Genomic DNA, 15,139 nt, shown 5'->3' on the forward strand with positions numbered 1-15,139 from the left:
GAGGGAATCCAAGAGAGGGAGTTTTCTCGTGGAATTGACAGCGTCTTGCCCACCACATCAAACTCTCATCTAAGCTATCGGACATACCTGTTAACACAAATACTCTACTCATGATAGAGGCCAATGAAATCGGCCAGCTTGGAACATGAGCGCCACGTGTCAGATCATTCACGCCAGGCAACCCTTCACACCGGGCAGTTCTGATGGCACAAATGGTTATACAGCGAGGGCAGACGCGCCTTTACCGGCGCGCGGTGGATTAAGGACCAAGGCCAGCTGTGGCTTGAAGTTCTCTCCACTGCTTCAGGCCACGTTTTAACGAAAGCTTCGACTAAAAGACGGCGAGCTTCTACTTGGTTTCATATTTAATATATGTTCTGTTTGCTGTGGTCATGATGACCAAAAATTGCCTATCATTGGGCATAAGTCCTTGTCAAAGGCTAAGCATGCAAAGGGTTATGGCAGCAGCGGTGTCCACCAGACATGGATACAAATAGAAAGTCATTATAAGCAGGTAAACTACCCCTTTATTTTCCAGAGCCCGCGTGATATATACAAGGTGTCAACCAAAATGACCACTTTACCAGAATAGCTGAGTAATTCAGCCATCGATGTTATCAGGATATCGGAAGTTATCGGTGTCGCAACTAGGATGATTCCTGTATCCTTATGATAAGGATGAGGACGACCACATCTGGGAGGATTTCGACGGGAATACTTAAGCAACCTAAGATTACAGATTTTCAAAAATTCAGACCCTCATTCATTCGTTTCATGACCGCTACCTTGGTTTGTATGAGAAATGCCGATTATTGTTGACACTAGATAATTCCTCTGTCACTTTGGCTGCACTCTGTCAAACCCTGAGATCTCTCCAAGCGGTCTGCGTGCTAGTGTTTGCGATTGAACTCTCCGATGACTAGTCCTACTAGACTTAGCAAGGTGACACTATACCGAGTGTCCGAAGTGCGACGAGGTGATGTCTGATGACCTAATCCAAGGTCCGATGAGGTGAGGCATTGATCAAAGACTAAACACAACAAGGGTTGAAGCAAGGTCTAGCAAGTACGTATACTCGATAGTGAAGGACGATAAGACTTGACGAATCGAACTAGCGGTGTTCAAATGTAGGCATCCAATTGACAATGCTAAAAAGCATGAAGACTAAATACATGGTAAACGAGTGTTCTGTATATATCCCTTGATCCATAGGCCAGTATACGTTTGGTAGACGATGTGGTAGATGTTTGGTATAGGATATCCTCCTGGCATATCATCTTGTCGACTTTTTGTATACCACATCCTTGTCGTTGGTGGATCAATTCCTATTCGGGTCTCTGCCGTCGCATAAAAGATCCGATTCGTATAAGTACATACAAACAACACCGGGCCTCATAGGCCCCTTCGATGGAATAAAAGCAAAGATAGATAAAAGAGGGTATCTTCATGACATTAACGCCAGCTTCAAGAGACCACGCACGGGATCAAACGTGCAAGCAGCCTAACCGAACCGAGAAGCTAACGCATGAGATAGTGTAAAATCAAGATATATGTACGTAGGTAGTTAGGTAGGGAGATATCCTCATGATGTGGCCGTTAGCCTCAAGAGACCCGCTGACGGAACCAATCGAGAAGCCAACTCATGAATGGATGGAGTAGAAGTCGTAAACGAAGGGAGGTAGGTAGGCAGGTAGGTAGGTAGGTGTATTATACACGCCCGGGGCCGCGATCATCCCCTTCCTTGGTGTTGGGCGCCGGGGGATCCGGATCCGTCTTGAAATGGGCAGAGGAATCCGGGCTCTCAGTGACGGTGGTCTCGCCGGCGGTATTCGGGGGTAAGCCCAGCAGGGCGGCCTCCTCGGCTGGGTCTTCCGGTAGACATATGTTGAGGATCAGGCCCAGCACGGCGGTGACGGCGAAACCGTTGGTCATGACGAGGACGACGGCGTCGAGCAGACCCTGCAGGGCGTGGTTGTCCCCGCTGTAGGTGAAGAAGTACTTAAACCACTCCGGGACGAGGGTGGCGGCCATTCCGATGGCGAAGGAGGCGGTGAGGATGAAGCGGTTGCGACGGGTGAAGGGGATGGTCGAGATGATGCGGACGCCGGAGATGGCGACGGAGGAGAAGAGGAAGGTGGTCATGCCGCCGAGGACAGGCTTGGGGATGGCGATGAGAGCGGCGGCGAACTTGGTGAAGATGCCCATGAGGACGAGGAACATGCAGCAGCAGAAGCCGGCCTTGCGGTTGGCGCACCTGGTCAGGGCGATGACGCCGTTGTTCTGGGCGAAGACGGACATGGGCGTGATGGTGGCCAGACCGCCGATCAGACAGGTCAGTCCATTGCCCAGCACGCCGCCCTGGATGCGCGTGTCGAAGGTGGGCCCCTCGACCTCCACCTGGGAGACGTCGCAGGTGGCGGTGATGTCGCCGATGGACTCCATCATGATGACGATATAGACGGCCAGTAAGGGGAGGATGAGGGGTGGATAGAGGGAGAGCGGGAATGTTTCCACCCAGATGAAGGAGACCACGGGGGCGGCGTCGATGCCGGACTGGTCGAAGTAGCCGCACGCGCCGGCGACGATGCAGCCCACCAGCAGGCCGATGACGACGGCGCACGACTTCATGATGGGCGAGCCGAAGCGTTCACACAGGATGATCGTCGCGAAGACGAGGAAGCCTAGTCCGATGAACTCGGCGCTGCCCCAGGGGAGGGGCCGCGGGGCGTCGGGGCTGGGACAGAGCAGTTTAGCCGCCGGGTTCTCACCGCAGCCGCCAGAGCCACCGGCCCAGTCTTTGATGCCGCTCTCGATGAGATGCACTCCGATGAGCAGCACCGTGGGGCCGGTCACCAGCGGCGGGAACACCTTGCGGAGCACGCGCGGGCTCAAAAAGGAGAGGCCGATCTCGAGCAGCGCGCAGAGACAGGAGGTGCCCAGCAGCGCACCGTAGCCCTTGGGGCAGGGCAGGCGGTTGCCGTTGTCATCCAGCGGGCAGTAGCCGGTCTGGTACATCTGGGCGAAGGTGCCGGTCGCGACGGTAATGGTTGCAAAGGAGGTGCCGACGACGGAGATGAGTCCGGTGCCGATGTAGTAGCGGGTCTTGTAGACGTGGAAGCGGGCCATCTGCACTGCCGACAGCAGGCCCGAGACGATCAGCGAGGTGGAGACGAGATATTGATACTGGGCACCGACAAAGCCCACGCCGCCGCTGCCACCGAGGATGAGCGGAGGCGCAATCACACCCGCCAGCATGGCCAGGGAGTGCTGTAGGCCGAGCAGCAGGGCCAAAAAGACGGGCACCCTGTCGTCGAGGCCGAAGAACGGGGCGGTGCTGTGGCCCTTGGTGATGAAGGGGATGCGCGGCGTGAACAGGAAGGCGTAGTCATAGTCGCCAAAGAGGCCCTCACGCGTGGTCAAGGTCTTGACGATGCGGCGGCCACGATCCACCAGGGTGCGCTTGGGACGGTAGTCCGGGCCAATTTGATCAGGGCCATCCATGGTGAGGCGGACGAGGGGTAGTAGACTTGAGCTGAGTCTAATGTCAAACCAATGTATCCGTCGATGGATAAATAGCCTCCACCCGGGATGTCGAGGCAGAAAATGCGGGAAACAGCCAGGCAATATATGCCAAATCGCTTGGATCGATCGACGGCGCGACAATCGATCACCCACAACACCCAGCTAGACAGGTGGGGGGGATCACGAAGCAATAGCCGCGAAGGAGCCAGGTGGAATGCGGGGGAAGTACAACCCAAGACCGAGGCGGGCGTGGAGGCGGGTTATAAACGACGGCATTGTCCGGGCGAGGAGGACGACAGCGACAGAGCAGCGATTATCAGCGGTTTCGAGGGTATCGTGAGGGAATGAGGTGGATGAATCGAATAATGCCATAGTCTCTATCTCTGGGCGCCAAGAGTTTAGGGCACCGTTGGCTGCGTCGGGGTCTCGGCGAGCAGGCAGCCGGGCCGTATGGTAGGTCCCTCGTCCAACAGCTCTTGGCGGTGGAGTCTGGATAGGAAGCCTCACTTGCTGCACGAGGCCAGTTCCAAACCCAGTCTTATCAGCGCCCAGACGGGCACCGCCGAACTCCTCACGACCTTGGATCAAGGCTTGGCCCCGAGAGCCAAGCAGGCGGCCTGATGCGTCCCCGGACAAGCCCTTATCCCGCCTGGGCGGTTAACAGAGGGTGATATGGAGCTCTTGTTGCGCGCAAACAGCTGCAGTGCTGTCTCGGGTCCGCACCAACCACCAGATAGTAGTCATCGCATTACTCAGAGCGAGCTAGATCTGCTCAATGTGGGGGGGGGGGAAACCACTGATAGTGGGCTTGGGGCGCGTTCTCGGAGTCTGTGTCCATTCCAGCCAAATTTCATGAGACGTTAGTCACTTGCGCTAACCCGATATGGGTGGGCTGCTTGACAACATGGCTGGCACGAGTTAACCTTGATTCCCGGTCCCTCTCACTTCTCTGCTTACTATCCCTACGAGCAGAGATGATCGTGTCGCTACCGAACTTCTTCCCCTCCCCTCAGCGCCATCCATTGATAATGCCAACACTTCCTTCTCCCGTCTGCTTCCCTTCACCCGTGCGTACCACTGCTTCATTTGCGACCGCCCTGCTGTGGCTTTCCAAACGTAATCGGTCACGATCGGAGCTCGCCACGAGAAGCATCCCAAAAGACCAAGAATACGAGGCAGCGGTCTTGTTTGAGAAGGATTCATCTGGGGGCGAGACTTGGCGGTGTTGGAGAACTGGAGAGTTCCGACGGTGACGATGAACTTGGTGGTACTGACGACGACAGCGATGGAGATGGTACAGTACTCTCGGGATAAGCTCAATCGACGATCATCTCCGTCCTCCGTTGAGGTCTCCATCGGTGGAGTTCCCCGGACTTGGCTGAAGGTTGGAAAGGCAACCAGCTATAATAGCATAGCTACAGCTCCATTGTCAGTAGCCCGGGGGGGGGATGAAATTGATCGAAGCTCTTGCATCTGAGACATGCAGACACTCCTCGCCAGAGTCACCAAGGACATGCACGGTCGGTGGAATTGTCCTACCTTGTAGCTACTCTGTACCCCGTCCGCCCCTGAATACCATAATGTACGGTGGTCTGTGCTGCCTTGCTTAAGCGCCACGCACCAGGCATGTGTCATTATCCCCCGAGGCCGTATATGCTCCGGAGTACTCTCATGATATACTACTCCGTACAAGAAGGAAGCACGAACCATTAAAGCTCGCTTAGGGCTTGCGCACACACTATTGATAGTCCAAGCCTTTCTAGGGGCGGTACTAAGCATCGTATTTCTAGGTGCTGCACGAGAGCTTTCATCTAAATTCGTTCCACATGAAGTCCAAGAGGCAAGTATAACGTACGTCCGTATAAGCGCCTTTTCTTCTCTGAGTTCTGCGGTCGAAGTTGCTGTTTCCAACGCAACACGCGCGCTGGATAAGCCAAACGTTCAGCTCCGTCAAAGTGGCGGTGAATATTTTCCTTGTAATTTCTAAGTTCCGCGTCGGCGGGTGGGTGCTAACTGTCAATATGCAAGCTGGGGTACGCCTTGCTTGTGATATGATCGCAGCCTTTTCTGGCCTCTCGTATTTCGTCATGACTATGAGCCGCAAGAGGAAGGCTGAGGCACCATCTATCCGTGGGTTTCGCGTCCTGTTTAGGCCAGGGTCTGCTGTGCTTATCGATTCGGCTGTTCGTAACGCGTTATACCTTTGGCTCGTATCTAGTGTCGTTGCTATGTCAGGACACTAATACGTCGTAGTGGTTACCCGATCAGCCTTCCTCTCAGTGGTCATAGTTCTTATTTTTGAGATTCCTCTTCTACTGGTCATGTCCGTATATGAGTGCGAGTCTTTCGCATTTTGGCTCTGCCCCTCGGTGCCGGTTTCAAAAATCGTAGCACATGTGTGGCATACTATTGACTGGTATATCTTCCGTCCTCGCTCCACCTGCTGTAAGTCCTATCTAGAGTAATATAGGTGCTACATTCTCTACGAAGTCTCAACCCAGCTCACAGCTATCCTCCTTGCAACCCGCACCTCCTGGTACCTCGCACAATCACCCATCTCAAATATATTCTATGTACTTCCCTGGGCCATCGTATGTCAGACTGTTGACCTAGACCCAAAGAACGTGTGGACATACCATAGTCTCGTCTTTGGGGGAAGTTTGGTGTTCACTTTCATCGAGATCTTGGTGATTGACTCCGTTTGGGCAGGGAGATTCCGACGAGGGAATTCAGGGTTTCAAAATGTATTTGGGAGTTTCTCTCGGTAATTGAAACGAACCGAACAACATTATATATGTAGACCCTAAGCGGCGGTACGAATGCCTCCTGAGGGAGATGCCACAAACAAAGATAGAAGTTAAGTAGAGAAGAAGATTAGATACCTGAAAAGATTTATCTATTTTAGATAGTAATAATATAGTTAGAAGAAGTAAAAGCCCCTGGAGGAATCTCTATTCTTAAAGAATACTAGAGAGATAGATTTTAATAATATTATTTATAGCTAAAACTAAGGGAACTACTTTATAATAAGACTAATAGCTATATAAGGTCCTTGGCCTTAGGGGTTGTTATGAATAGTGTGAAAGGGTGTAATACACCTAAATAGGAGATATAAAGAGTCATGAATAGTATATTTCAAGAATTAAGGAATTCTAGTAGATTAACGCTGAAGTTCTAATATCATGCCCTTCGCGATATAAAGGGGTTCCCTCGCGGGCTGAGTCAGCTCCCATTCTATAAAGTTAAAACATAGATCAGGATCTATAACTTACAGGGTCTAAATATAGGTAAGTTAGAGTCCAGCTGGAATCTCCCTTAGGCTCTTAGCCTGACTAGAAGTCTCTACTATATAACCAAAATCTTAAATTCTGTTAGTTTAGCTACTATAATATCTACCTGCTAAATACCTTCACTGGTATTCTCACTTGTCAATATTCGGGTAGTCCAAGCCAACTTGAGGCACAACAATTTCAGTCAGCCTCACGCTCAGTGACTTTGACCTGAATCTTCTGCTTGACAAACCATCCACTGCTCGTTGTCCAGTCGGCATCGTCTACAGCAGCAAAATCAAACCTGCGCACGAGCTGAGGCAGCAGTTTCGTCATTTCAAGCAGCGAGATGTTCTTGCCAATGCAGGTTCTTGCGCCGGCACCAAACTGTAGTTCGTATCAGCACCAATTCCATATCCGACCAGATGGACATGAGCGAAAACTTACTGCTAGGAAATGCTGTTCCAGAAATGCAAGTTTCTCTTTCGAAACGAGCCATCGCTCCGGTCGGAACTCGTGCACGTCTTTGCCCCAGATGCTTTCGTCGCTGTGGACCACCCATGCATTGACGCCGACCACGGTCTGCCGGGGCGTATAATTAGTAGCTGTTGAAGAAAACAGACCGATAGATAGTGACTTACCCCCTGAGGAAAATGTCGACCGGCGAGCTCTGCACCACCCACTGGGACGACTCTGCTCAGGATCTGGCCGACGGCCGCATGCAGTCTCAAGGCTTCTTTGATGGTAGCTTGCAGGTATGGAAGCTTCTGCCCTTCCTGGAATGTAGCTGGATTTGAAAGATTCCCCTCCATAACAGCCGTATCAATCTCCTCGCGGAGCCTCTGCAAGCAATGCTGGTTCTTCATGAGGTAGTAGATAATCGCAGTCATGCTAATGCCCGTAGTATCAGAGCCAGCACCAAGGTTCGCCCCAATGACATTGTTCATGGTAAACTGATCCAGTTTGCCAGCGTTGTTCAATTCAATGCACTTTGCCAGGAAGTCCTTGCGGTCGCTGGAACTCTCGCCTTTGGTCCGCGCGCCAATCTGCTGCATTATCACTCTTTGCATAACCTCCATATAGCTGTAAATGGGGAAAACATTCTGAAGCCAGAGATACAACGGATGAATCTCAGGAACCAGCCCTGCCATAGATCCGTACCCTATGGAGCCGACGTGAGCAGCATGCAAAAGGCCGCTCTTATCCTCACCTTCCCCGATCAAACCAAACGACCGACCAAAGGTGATCTCGCCGATAACGTCAAAGGCGTAGAACTGCATCCAGGTAAACAGATCGAATTCTCGCCCTTGCCGAGCATGACCGGCTAATGCGTCCATGAACTCGCCATTAACCTTGTCGACGAATGGCTCGTACGATACCAACGAACTCATCGCGTACATGTTGGATGTCTTCCTCCGCTCGACCGAGTGCTTCTCATTGCTGGTCTCCGAGAAGACATCCTTGTGGTCCGCGAAGGGCGCACCAAAAGGTGTGTAATAGTCGGATTTGCTGAATTTGGAGCCGGGGCCATAGATCGTGCGAATGGCAGAGGGGTCTCCGATGCTGTACCGATTCGGCGCTAGGCGGACGATGGGGCCTATAAAAAGCGAGTTAGTATATAGGTCCTGCAGAGGCCAATGCTCCTGACGTACCGTATTTCCTATGCAGAGCGACTGTGACATGTTCTAGCTGGCCCTGCCAGTTCTGGTACAGCTCCCAGAGGCGCGTATATCGGGCGAGAGCTGGGCCTTTAACATCACACAGAGGGCTTAGAAGGGTTGGTACTAGATAGTACAGTAAAAGCAGAGCACCAGACGTAGCAATGAGTATCGGTGTGTTGGGAGGTAGGGCTGCAATATCAGAAATCATGATGCAGTTTCCGGTGATTCCACAGTGAAGTAGCGACTACCTGAGATGATGGTCAAGTAGATTCGGAGATGCCCCGTCAGTTATATACCTGTGTCTTCACGGCTTTCCGGCACTCATCCGGGCCAAATCCAGTTGATCAACACAGGCTTTACGATCCATTGGCTGGGAACTTGTGGAGTGATCCGAGATGTCTTCAGTACAGTATACTCCACACTATTCCAAATCCAATGGACGGCGACTCTTTCTCACAGCTCTTGATAGGGTACAGAGAGTGTTGCAGACCGACACCATCTCCTTTCTCTAGCCGGGTCCATAAAGCACTGGCAGAGACCTCAGCAAGGCTTCTATCCGAGAAACCACGGGCACTGTCACAACTCGTCACAGAGAGGACGTTAGTAAGCGGGTGAGGGCATCCAGATCCGCCTCCGAGATCAACATCGGACCTGATGAGGTAATCGGAGTTGGGCTGCCAGAGCGAAGCAATATCTTCTTCTGTCTTGCGCTCCGCCCTCTGTCCACTGCGGGTCTTGACTCCGTGGACTGATTGGGCTTTCTGGGTCCAGCTGGGTTCCCGTTGGCGATCGTTGACCAGCCTGTTGCCCGTATGAACAGTACACGAACCGGGTCATTGCTTGGTGGAGTGAGTGCTTGATGCGTTTCACGCATGACACTATATCAAGTGGAATAAATATACTTGTTTTCAAAGATTATATACATTCCACTTCAAATCACTTCCCGTTCAACTATGATGCCAGCCAACCTCCATCAACCGAATAACAACTCCCACTGACGAACGAGCTCTCCGGTCCCAGCAAGAAGAGAACTACATTCGCCACCTCTTCGGGAGTTCCCTGTCGCTGGAATGCAATGGGATCATCAAACGGTGCATCGGCCGGCCGGCCAATACGATCCCAATGTCCCTGCATCATTTCCGTATAGATTGGGCCTGGAGCGACAGCATTGACCCGGATCTCCCGGTGGCCGTTCTCCTTTGCAGCAGCCTGCGTGAGACCTAGCACGCCGTGCTTACTCGCTGCGTATGCGCCGTAGTTTGCCATTCCTATGAGAATTAGAATTATTCGAAGAAATCAAGTGGTTCAAGTCTCACCTATTTTGGAGTGGATAGAGGCCATGTTGACAATCGACCCCTTATCCTCGATCACATTCAGCTGTGCGCGCAGACAATACATGACTCCAGTCAGATTGATACCGATGATCTTGTGCCATTCACCGTCGTCAAGCTCTGCTACAGTCTTGGTCCCATGGTCCTTCCCGCCAATGCCGGCGACGTTGGCTGCACCGTCCAGACGGTGGTATTTGGCCTTGATCTCGGCGATCCAGTTTTCCACCTGTTCCTTGTTTGACACGTCGACTAGGGTGGCCATGTACTGAACGGGGGGTGTCTTTGCGGAGAAATATGCCTCGACCTCGCTCAGCGCATCTCGGTTGACGTCGGCGATGCAGACTGTGCCTCCGCGGTCGGCGATCAGTTTTGCTGTTGCCCGGCCGATGCCACTTGCTGCGCCGGTGACGGCGTAGACCTTTCCTTGGAGGGACATTGTCGAAGAGGTCGTCTACTCGGAGAATGTTGCTTGCAGTCGTGAGGGATGGCGGGGTTTCGGTAGTTGCATCGACGGGGCGGACCAAGTCCGATGACACCTCAGGCATCAATCTTCATACTATACCTGGGGTTGTCCCCTATACTTTTAACTGGGCAACTGCTTATCATCGTACCGGGGTTGAACTTATCAAGTGTGTTTCTGTGTGAGCAATTCCAGCTGTGCAGTTACTATGCAGTCACATACGACAGCTCTACTATCTACACATATAAAAGCTTCATGTATAGATCCCCACCTCCACAGCCAAGAGCACCACATCCGGGAGTTCAGGGCTCGCTTCATCTGCCGAAAGCCCGCCTGCCAAGCGCTGTCTCCCCAGTGCCAAGTGCTATGACAGGGAACAGGGCCTCCGCTGTTCTGTGAGTGGTGCGTTATGGGTGTATAAGTGCCTATCACCAGCTGGCTTGTTTGCTCTGTTCAATCAGGGATGGTGCTTGGCTCCCCGCAGCTTGGTCTTCCCCGGATATGGGGCTGTATGCCAATATAACCGGGCTGCTCCTGGTAGGAGTATGGAGAATGCCAGTGCTTTTCTTTCAAGATTTCAGACCCAATTACTGAGCCGTTACAACCATCATGGCAAACGGAAAGGCCCTTGCTGAGCATGTCGAGGAGAGCAACTACCAGTCTCCTACCGAGTCTTCTTCAGAGAAAGATCAGTACGTATTCTGAGGTAATCTGCAATAGTCGCTAATATCATTTCAGCCATGCCCCTGCTTTTCACTTTGACCCTAAAGCGGAAGGCCGATTGCGTCGAAAGATCGATTGGTACATCGTGCCTACTGTCTCGCTCATGTACCTCTTTTGCTTCATCGACCGGGCTAACATCGGTATGTACATCACCCATGAATATACAAGGAGATACTAAATGTAGCAGGAAACGCCCGCCTTGCCGGCCTCGAAGACGATCTCGACATGGCAGGCTACGACTACAACACCCTCCTCTCCGTCTTCTACATCTCCTACATCGTCTTCGAAATCCCATCCAACATCGCCTGCAAATGGATGGGCCCAGGATGGTTCCTCCCAGCCATAACACTCGCCTTTGGAATCTGCTCCGTGGGAACGGCCTTTGTGCACTCCTTCAACAGCGCATGCGGCGTCCGCTTCCTCCTCGGCGTCTTCGAAGCAGGCATGTTCCCCGGAATCGCATACTATCTCTCCCGGTGGTATCGAAAAGCCGAACTCGCCCTCCGCCTCTCCATCTACCTCGTCATGGCCCCACTGGCAGGCGCATTCGGCGGCCTCCTCGCCTCTGGAATCCTAAACCTATCCTCCTTCGGAAGCCTGCACACCTGGCGCATGATCTTCGCCATCGAGGGCATCATCACAATCGGAATCGGCGCCCTCGCCTTCCTAACTCTAACCGACAGACCGGAAACCGCCGCGTGGCTGTCCAAGGAGGAGAAAGAGCTCGCAATCAGCCGCGTCCGCTCTGAATACGAACACGCCGGCGCACGCGAAGTCCTCGATAAACTCGACAAGAAGAAACTCACCCGCGGCATCTTCAACCCTGTCGTCCAGGCCACGTCGTGGATCATGCTCTTGGCCTGCGTCACAGTGCAAGGTCTCGCGTTCTTTGCGCCCACGATCGTGCGCACGATATACCCCGAGAAGAGCACCATCGAGCAACAACTCCAGACCGTCCCGCCTTATATCGTCGGTGCGTTCTCTACGATCCTCATTCCGTATCTGAGCGGGCGGTTCAACAAACGCCTGGGTCTGTTTATCATCACTCCTATCTTCATGATGGTGGGATATATCATCTTCCTAGCAACTGATAACTCGCGCGCTCGGTATGGAGCAACATTTTTAATCGCCTTCGGCTCGTTCCCCGTCGGTGTCTTGACGACAGCCCATGCCTCGGTGAACGTTGTCTCCGATACTGCTCGCGCGGCCGCAATCGGTACAGTCGTGATGATGGGGAATATCGGGGGGCTTGTGGCAACATGGTCCTTCCTCCCATTTGACGGGCCGGATTATCCAATTGGCAATGGACTGAACCTTGCGACGGGGTCGACGTGTCTTCTCATTGCGATTGGGATGTTGATATGGTCGAAGTGGGATAATGGGAGGCGAGAGGAGGCTGGCGAGAGGAGTGGTAGGAGGCTTGATGGGCTGAGTGCCCGTCAGATTGAGGATTTGGAGTGGCGCCATCCGGCCTTTAGGTGGCTGCTTTAGATTATAAGGTGATGTCGTGCGTAGGGTATTATATAGGTCGTTTATATAACATGGTTGGAGTGGATATTCAACAACCCATACTTCAATTTTCAACGATTGCCGTACACTATGACTAGTCCTCGTATTAATTTAATGGGCCATCCCAAGGCCAATGAGAGTCACCCCGAAAAACAGTGGCTTGTAGATGCCAAGTGACAGCCCTCAGCCTTTCGGCCGTGCATATCCTACAGCCTTGCCAGCTTCCTAATCCGGCCAGTGCTGAGACAATTGACTCTGGCTGTATCCACTACCGGTAGTCCAGCTCCTAGTTGCAGCGGAATCCCAGTGGTGCTGTTCCAGAGTCTCAGCCTGGTCGGGCTTAGATATAAGGGTCGTCTCAAGCCTTTTTCTTTACCGATATGGTCAACTTTTCCAAACCTCAATGCAAATACTACCGAATTGCCTCTCTCAATGATTTTATACTCGTTTCTATCATATCCCATCTGGAGAGTCCTTCCAGTAGGGCAAAGCACTTGGAACCATGGTCCGTGTAATCAGTCAACCTGCGATTGCGTTCCCCATCCCTCCAGACATCCCATACTGTCACTGACCGACATATGCGATCAACAGCATACAAACAGCTCAATGGACCATTGCGATGGCCATCGAGGATCGTCCAGCAAGAGGGGCCTCGCTTGGCTCCTTAGTCAGCACAATCGACTCCAAATCGCAAAATCGCAAAATCTCCAAATAAACCACCACGTCGTCCATCGCCACCAGGAATATAATATAACAGAATATGCGCCTAGCCACCGCCTGCCAGATATCCGCCAATGCGCCCGAGCCAACCGTCCAGGAAGCCGCGAAGTCGCGCCAAAAACGGGCCTGCGTTTGTGTTTGTTGATGCCTCGAATGACCGCTCGGGACGACCGCACGATGAGGTCTCTAGAGCCCAGATCAGACGGCAGGCTGCGCGGTCTGGGCGGAAGAGTCAGGGCGGGCAGAGTACGGGTAAAGACGACAAGCATGCCTTTAATCCAGAGTCTGCTTTGCTTCAGCTTGTGCAAGGTCGAGGACCTCCGATCCTCACAACGCAGCCTTCGTTTTCCGGCTACGAGGCATTGCGGGCAAAGTACAACTTCGATATCACGTACCTGACCAGTTTCACAGACGTGGATGTGGGTAAATCCGCCTCGCTGTTCCTACACGAACATGGAGACGGACAGGCCGCGCACCTTACCCGCCTCCTGCAGCAGCAGTCGTCCTCGTCGTTTCTGAGCTACCTGCCCAGTCGCTACGGAGCGAGCGCAGTTCTCGACGACGCGATGCACTGTCTTGCCGCGCGAGCGGGTCAGATATTCGGGTTCAACGTCACGGCGGGGACGATTTCCGCGCTGTATGCTCGGGCATTGCAGAGCTTGCAGAGTGCGCTTACTGATAACGGACTGTGTCTGAGTGCTGATGTTTACTGTGCAACGCGCCTATTGACGCTGTACGAGGTGAGTGACATCTCCTTTCCATTGCTTTTTTCCGCGCTATGGTTGTAATGTTGGTGTTGGATTAGTTGATCGGTCTCCCCGAGGCAAACCACTGGGTGCTGCATAATCGGGGCGGGATTAAGCTGGTTGAGCTTCGAGGGCCGGATAACCATCAGACCAGGTTTGACTGGATGTTATTGAAGAGTCAGGGGCCATCTATTGTGAGCTTTCTGTCCGGTAACTACTGGCGGGTAGGTTGGGACTGAACCTAATACGAGTGACACCCACAGCTAGTAGACGAACTATACAGAAGAAAGACTTCCATCTTCGAAGCCCCAGCCTGGCAACAACTGTTCAGTCATGCATCCTGCAGCGAAACCAATCCAGACATGAGTCTCTGGTGGGAAATCTTCAGCAGCGTCAGCTTCCTCACAGGAATCATGAAAAACATGCTCGACCTCTTCCAGAATCCACTCCCGGACGGCCTTCCCTACACACAAGCACGCAGCGATCTGAGGACCGTGACTCTAGATCGCGCACAGTCCATACACAGTAGGTTACACGAGATCCACGCCCGGTCCCAACTTGCAGGATCACCATCACTATTCGATCTCCCCATCACACCGGAATCCCCCGACCGCATCAGACTCCGCGGATTCTTCCTCTACAGCCTGATGCAAATCTGCCGCGCTCTGGCAACTATATCAGGGTGTCCCGCGTCGCGCGCAACGGCAGAAGAGGAGGCGCAGGCTCTAGCGGCGCAGGCACTCCTTATTCAGTACGCGACTACGGATCTGGACCCGGCCATGTCGTGGCATTTTGGGCAGAGGAATGCGCTGGCGGAGTCGATCATTGGGACTAGGGCGGAGTGGATTTCGGAGAGGGATTTTAACGGTTTAAGTAAACTGGAGGAGGGAGGGGAAGAGAGAGAACGAGAAATGTTCCTTGGGGCGCGGTGGTTGGTCTGGTATGAATCGTGGACGAACCGATATCTTTCTGTAGCGTTGGAGACGTAACAGAGATATCTGTATGTTGTAGGAAACTATGGTCAGTAGCGTTTATTCGGAATAATAGTAAAGCGAGTATATTGTAGGTAATGTACAGATTTATATATACTGATGTGGGTATCTCAACTATTACATTGAGATCTAGTGCTTATGATATAGGTATTCACATTAGTTGCAATGATCCCACATAAGCACAGCATCTTGAGTAGTCAGTCTGG

The 15,139-nt window shown here is 52.6% G+C and overlaps 6 protein-coding genes across 6 annotated transcripts; 2 read left to right on the top strand and 4 right to left on the bottom strand.

Moving 5' to 3' along the window:
* Positions 1 to 1,707: 1,707 nt before the first annotated feature.
* ASPSYDRAFT_60474 (nucleobase:cation symporter-2 family protein) lies at positions 1,708 to 3,501 on the bottom strand (the record flags this gene model as incomplete). Its single annotated transcript, XM_040849860.1, has 1 exon — positions 1,708 to 3,501. The coding sequence occupies one exon, from the start codon at positions 3,499 to 3,501 to the stop codon at positions 1,708 to 1,710; it is 1,794 nt and encodes a 597-aa protein (XP_040699335.1).
* Positions 3,502 to 3,702: 201 nt separating this feature from the next.
* Positions 3,703 to 4,878, bottom strand: ASPSYDRAFT_92663 (uncharacterized protein; the record flags this gene model as incomplete). Its single annotated transcript, XM_040852714.1, has 2 exons — positions 3,703 to 4,171; positions 4,598 to 4,878. The coding sequence occupies 2 exons, from the start codon at positions 4,876 to 4,878 to the stop codon at positions 3,703 to 3,705; spliced, it is 750 nt and encodes a 249-aa protein (XP_040699336.1).
* A 2,114-nt stretch (positions 4,879 to 6,992) lies between these two features.
* ASPSYDRAFT_158019 (cytochrome P450) lies at positions 6,993 to 8,660 on the bottom strand (the record flags this gene model as incomplete). The annotated part of the gene is made up of 4 exons (XM_040842693.1): positions 6,993 to 7,178; positions 7,239 to 7,373; positions 7,433 to 8,388; positions 8,444 to 8,660. The coding sequence occupies 4 exons, from the start codon at positions 8,658 to 8,660 to the stop codon at positions 6,993 to 6,995; spliced, it is 1,494 nt and encodes a 497-aa protein (XP_040699337.1).
* A 569-nt stretch (positions 8,661 to 9,229) lies between these two features.
* Positions 9,230 to 10,269, bottom strand: ASPSYDRAFT_48742 (SDR family NAD(P)-dependent oxidoreductase). Its single transcript, XM_040847690.1, has 2 exons — positions 9,769 to 10,269; positions 9,230 to 9,720 (listed from the first exon to the last, which is right to left on the bottom strand). Exons 1-2 carry the CDS (start codon positions 10,217 to 10,219, stop codon positions 9,404 to 9,406), a joined length of 768 nt encoding a protein of 255 aa, XP_040699338.1. The 5' UTR covers positions 10,220 to 10,269; the 3' UTR covers positions 9,230 to 9,403.
* Positions 10,270 to 10,819: 550 nt separating this feature from the next.
* On the top strand, positions 10,820 to 12,535 carry ASPSYDRAFT_48743 (uncharacterized protein). Its single transcript, XM_040847691.1, has 3 exons — positions 10,820 to 10,935; positions 10,982 to 11,106; positions 11,154 to 12,535. Exons 1-3 carry the CDS (start codon positions 10,853 to 10,855, stop codon positions 12,455 to 12,457), a joined length of 1,512 nt encoding a protein of 503 aa, XP_040699339.1. The 5' UTR covers positions 10,820 to 10,852; the 3' UTR covers positions 12,458 to 12,535.
* A 521-nt stretch (positions 12,536 to 13,056) lies between these two features.
* ASPSYDRAFT_48746 (uncharacterized protein) lies at positions 13,057 to 15,100 on the top strand. The gene is made up of 3 exons (XM_040847692.1): positions 13,057 to 13,935; positions 14,001 to 14,135; positions 14,205 to 15,100. The coding sequence occupies exons 1-3, from the start codon at positions 13,270 to 13,272 to the stop codon at positions 14,928 to 14,930; spliced, it is 1,527 nt and encodes a 508-aa protein (XP_040699340.1). The 5' UTR covers positions 13,057 to 13,269; the 3' UTR covers positions 14,931 to 15,100.
* Positions 15,101 to 15,139: the final 39 nt, after the last annotated feature.

The sequence above is a fragment of the Aspergillus sydowii genome, assembly GCF_001890705.1.
Source record: "Aspergillus sydowii CBS 593.65 unplaced genomic scaffold ASPSYscaffold_11, whole genome shotgun sequence".
Taxonomy (NCBI): Eukaryota; Fungi; Ascomycota; class Eurotiomycetes; order Eurotiales; family Aspergillaceae; genus Aspergillus; species Aspergillus sydowii.